The sequence below is a fragment of the Mastomys coucha genome, unplaced genomic scaffold, assembly GCF_008632895.1.
Source record: "Mastomys coucha isolate ucsf_1 unplaced genomic scaffold, UCSF_Mcou_1 pScaffold5, whole genome shotgun sequence".
In the NCBI taxonomy this organism is placed as follows: domain Eukaryota; kingdom Metazoa; phylum Chordata; class Mammalia; order Rodentia; family Muridae; genus Mastomys; species Mastomys coucha.
Window position 1 is genome coordinate 48,676,236 of NW_022196911.1, and position 4,479 is coordinate 48,680,714.

Genomic DNA, 4,479 nt, shown 5'->3' on the forward strand with positions numbered 1-4,479 from the left:
GTTCCCACCACTCCAGCTTGCCAGCCAGCAAGGAAGAGGCAGGCCACCTGCTCTGAGGTGCTGTCCTCCATGGTCTTGTCTGTCTACCCTAGTCCCCACATGTCAACCGGTCCATCCTGGCTTACAAAACAATGAGTGGGATCCAGAAACTAAACAGAAAGTAAGTCGTGAATGTCTCATCACCAGGGCACATCCAAACGGGCAGTATACTAGAGAAGAACCATGCATTTAGGCAGGTGTCTTTTGAAAGGGGAGGCAGAGCGTGGCCTTTATTTCCTCCCAGCCTGTGCCTTGGACAAGCCTCCTGCCCGCACCGTGCCTTGGGCTCTTATGTGCCTCCCAGGGTGACAAGGGAGACCTGAGACTGTGTGGGTGGTACAGCCAAAGCTGGCCAGTCACCAGGAGATACCCATGAGGTTCCCCACCTGCCCCAGACATTTCCTGGCCCAAGCTCCCTCTGCTCGCCAACAGTAGACAGGGGGCGTATCTCCTCGGTCTGCCACAGACCAGAGGCTCTACTTTCCCTCAGCCCAGGTCCTGCCCTTACCTCCTCCTATCTCCTTTGAGCAGCCTGCCTCACACTGGGCTCCTCAGTTTGGAACCCACAGGGCAGCATCCCCAGGGACCCACAAAAAGACAGCAAAAGCAGGCAGGCCTATCTGTCACCATCTTTATTTCCGGTTTCTAGTTTGACAGTCAATGAAAAACTTGTACAGTGACAAACCTACCACCCTCCCCCCATTCCCTACACACCACCTTGAATGTAACAGGCCATTCTTTCATATATTATTAACTCTTTGCTAAGCTATTTAATACTTTAAATATAAGAACAAAACAATAAGTTACTTCATGGCTGAGGGCTGGTTGCTGCCGTGGCAGACAGGAGCGTCACTCTGGCCTTCTCTCCTGTCTCCTGCCTGGCCTGAGACCTGGAGGCTGCAGTGAGGTAGCAGAATTGTGTATACAGTAATATTGTCAGGGACCCCAGAGCCCACTGCTTCAATGCTGGAGCCCCCAGGGCAGAGGCAGCAAACCATTTTCCCCACCTTGATACTGACAGACTCATTTAAATAACATACAACCATAATAAATAAGATCAAGAAGAAATGTGCCCAAGCTGCTGTCTGCCTCAGTTGTCCTGTGTGGACCAGGCCACAGGCTGGACTCACTGTTTTGCTCCAGTTTGCTGTAGGGATGGGATGACGAGGGCGGGGTGAGGGGGTGGGGCGTGTTGCCAGGCTGAGACCCGAGCACTAGGCAGGCAGTGCAGGCTGAGGTCAAAGCTGAGGCAACTTCATCCCTCTCTAACCCTCCTCTCCCTGCCTCCCCAAGCAATGTCTGATGTGAGAAAGGAAAAATGAGTCCACAACTGAGATGTCCGCAGCTGAGATGTCCAGGGCTGGTCTCTCCTCAGTGGAAGGGGCCGTGGCGAAAAAGTTGCTTTGAGTAGCTGAGCAGTTTTGTTATAAACTGGGCTACCTCGATTTTGGTATCTGGGAGGCTGGAAACCTGTGAAACAACAGAGAGGCCCACCCATTAGAAGGACGCCAAGGTCAAGGACAGCTGGCTTTCAACAGGGGCTTTCCAGGGACGGGCCCTCATGATGCTCCCAAAAGTCCCTGCCAGGTGGGGTCTGGTTTTGCCTCTACTTTACAACTGTGGAAACTGAGGCTCACGGGAAAGTTGGGAGCCCTTGAGCCCAAGCACTGTAACTCCCTAAGTCTGGGTCCCTACTGGCACAGTGGACTCGCTCCTGGGTGGACACACACGTGGAATGTCCATCCCAGCTAGCAGGAATGGGTTCAAGGATGGAACAGGCCTTACCGGAGTGGGGGCCTTGAGGGTACAGAGGCCATGCAATATCCTCTGGGTTCTGTGGATGGCATTGCAACTGGAGATGTTGGTCAGGGAATCCAGGGCTACACAGAACTGTAGGAAAAGAGGGCAAATGTCAGGCCTGGCTCAGGTCACAGGAAGGTCGTTGAACTGGCCAGGTGGGTACCGGTGGTAGGAGGAGCCTAAATTACGGGGAATAGGGGAGTAGCTTCTAGAGCGGTGGTTCTCAACCTGTGGGTCTTGGCCTCTTTGAGGACCACATACCAGACATCTCACATATAATATTTACATTATGATCCAGAAGAGCAGCAAAATTACAGTTATGAAGTAGCGATGAAACGAGTTTCTGGTCGGGGGTCACCACAGCATGAGGAACAGTATTTAAGGGTGGCAGCATTAGGAAGGTTGAGAAGGGCTGTTCTAGAGTTTGCTTTTTCAATTGCTTTCTGTGGGGGAGGATATCTTTCTGTAGCCCAGGCCAGCCTGGAACTTATGATTATAGGCCAGATTGACCTCAAACTCATGGTAATCCTCCTGCCTCAACCTCTAAAGTCCTGACATTCCAGGCATGCCGATCTCTGAAGGTTGTCTGGAAAGCCCTAGCTACATGAATTGGGCTTAGAGAAAAGAAGCCCATAGCCCACAGCCACCTCCACATCCCCTCAGCGCAGGCTCCTTACCCCGCCAGCTGCCAGGTCCACGCTCCATACCATGCTGCCGTTACACAGGGGAGTCTGAGGAAGCAAAGAGACCATGAGCAGAATGGTATCAGGAATCACAGGCCTACCCCAGCCAGGCCAGGCCTACCAGCACCCCTAGGGTAGCATAGAGTCTGGCTTGACAACCCCTCAACACCCTATGCTTCGGTGTCTAGTCTGCTCAAGGAGCTAGGGCAAGAAATAGAGTCTTGGAGCTGAAAGGGGGAAACTGAGTGGCTGTTGGCAGGGGAAATGCCTTATCTGAAGCTTGCCACAGTCTGGGCAGGAGGATGGGGAGTCTACAGAGAAGGCCAGAGTGAGGTTTGGTAAAGAAGGAGTGGGAGAGGCTGCTGTTGACCTCGTTAAGTCAGATGGGAGGCAGTGGGAGCCTAGTGTACCACTTCTCTCTTCTCTGAATGGGACACTATGTTAAGGACATACACACACACATACACACACACACACACACACACACACACACACACACACACACACACACACACGAGGCCTCAGGTGAGATTCTTAAAAGGCTTGAGTCTGACATTAACATCCCTGGACCTCACAGAAGGAAATGTCTGCCTCTGGGGATGTCAGTAAAGACGGCACAGCATCCAGCACCAGGCTTGGCAGTAATCAATGGGCGGACGCTGTGAGCTGATTTGCCCGTAGGGAGAGGAATTGGTATTACTGAGTCCTTCTGTCCCACTGACTGAAATTGTGACAGGGACATGGGTTAGGAAATCCAGTTGGACATGGCATAGGAAATCCAGTTGGCAGATGCCAGATGGTTCTAGGAAGCTGCTGGCTCGTTCCTGTTTTCCTCTGTGGAAGAGTCCCGAGCTGGTAGAAATGGGGCCAGGCCCTGAGTGACTATGCTAACCCCTGCAAAGTCCATTTGTTAGCCATGGCCACACCATTTTGAGAAAATCCTCCATTTTGGATAAAGAGTGGCTGCCACTCCTGCAGATCCCTGATAATGACTAGGCCAGATAAGATCACCTGGCCCTCTTGCTTGCCATTCTTTGACTACCCCTAACAAGCTTTGGACCAATATCCCAACTTTTCCCTGTCCCCATAACTATCCCTAGGATATGAGCAGTCAGAGAGCTGTCTGGCTACCCCATCCAGAGGCCTCTCCTCCATGGGTTTTCTTAGATTAAATCTGTCCTCTTGTAAAGGTCTTTTCTTTGGCGGTTCCTTCACTGTCCATACACTGTTGCACCCCAAAGTTAACTGTTCTTCTTCCTCATTTTTGAGCCCAGGGACTGAGGGCTTCTTCCGTCATTCACGCAGGCACAGACCCAGCCTGCTCATGACCTCTTCCGGGAAGGCCTGTGTGCTACTCACCTGGTCTTGTGTGATGTTGCTCAGCTCTTCAATAAGCTCCTTAAGGGCCATAGGGAGAGACACGGATCTCGGCACTGGCCCTGGGGTGGCGAGACCACCAAGGCAAGCGAGAGCCAGTACTGCAGTCAGCCAGAGCGCCATGAAGCCCAGAGCCAGTGAGAGAACCAGGGAGCTGTTGAACTGCGGGCTGGCCTAGGCTGCTGGCTTGTGGCCTTAGCCTGGCGAAGCAGCTTTTATAAACCAGAGTGATGACGCCTCACCTCTGGTCTCTGCTTTGTTGGGCATTATCTGAAAACCACATCTTTACTCATCTCGATTTTTTTTTTCTTTTTTGGAAAATCCAGTGCCCTCTAAAGGAAAGAGTCTGATTTGGTGGATTTATTGAGAAGGGTCTGGGACAGACTTTCCACATTCTGGGTGGCTTATTTCTACAGTTGGGCATCAGCAAAGCTAACTTCCGCCCCAGTAATTCCACCCGCTGACCATCCCAAGCTCCTGGGTAGCTAGCCCAATACTGATCCCTTTGGGTCACTAAGTGCCTGTCAGCCCTTGGGCAAGTGAGTCTATTAGCTATGAGAATTCTTTCCTTTTCTTTCTT

At 51.9% G+C, this 4,479-nt stretch overlaps 1 protein-coding gene across 1 annotated transcript; it reads right to left on the bottom strand.

Annotated features, from left to right (window-relative positions):
* Positions 1–656: 656 nt before the first annotated feature.
* Positions 657–4,090, bottom strand: Il13 (interleukin 13). Its single transcript, XM_031353838.1, has 4 exons — positions 3,882–4,090; positions 2,517–2,570; positions 1,825–1,929; positions 657–1,509 (listed from the first exon to the last, which is right to left on the bottom strand). Exons 1-4 carry the CDS (start codon positions 4,020–4,022, stop codon positions 1,411–1,413), a joined length of 399 nt encoding a protein of 132 aa, XP_031209698.1. The 5' UTR covers positions 4,023–4,090; the 3' UTR covers positions 657–1,410.
* Positions 4,091–4,479: the final 389 nt, after the last annotated feature.

Bases quoted from the DNA above. Each gene is read 5' to 3' on its own strand.
- Il13 (XM_031353838.1), bottom strand. From the start codon at position 4,022: ATGGCGCTCTGGCTGACTGCAGTACTGGCTCTCGCTTGCCTTGGTGGT. The intron at 2,571-3,881 runs GTGAGTAGCACA...TTGCTTCCTCAG, and splicing joins GCAACATCACACAAGACCAG to ACTCCCCTGTGTAACGGCAG. The intron at 1,510-1,824 runs GTAAGGCCTGTT...GTTGTTTCACAG, and splicing joins CCCTCAAGGCCCCCACTCCG to GTTTCCAGCCTCCCAGATAC.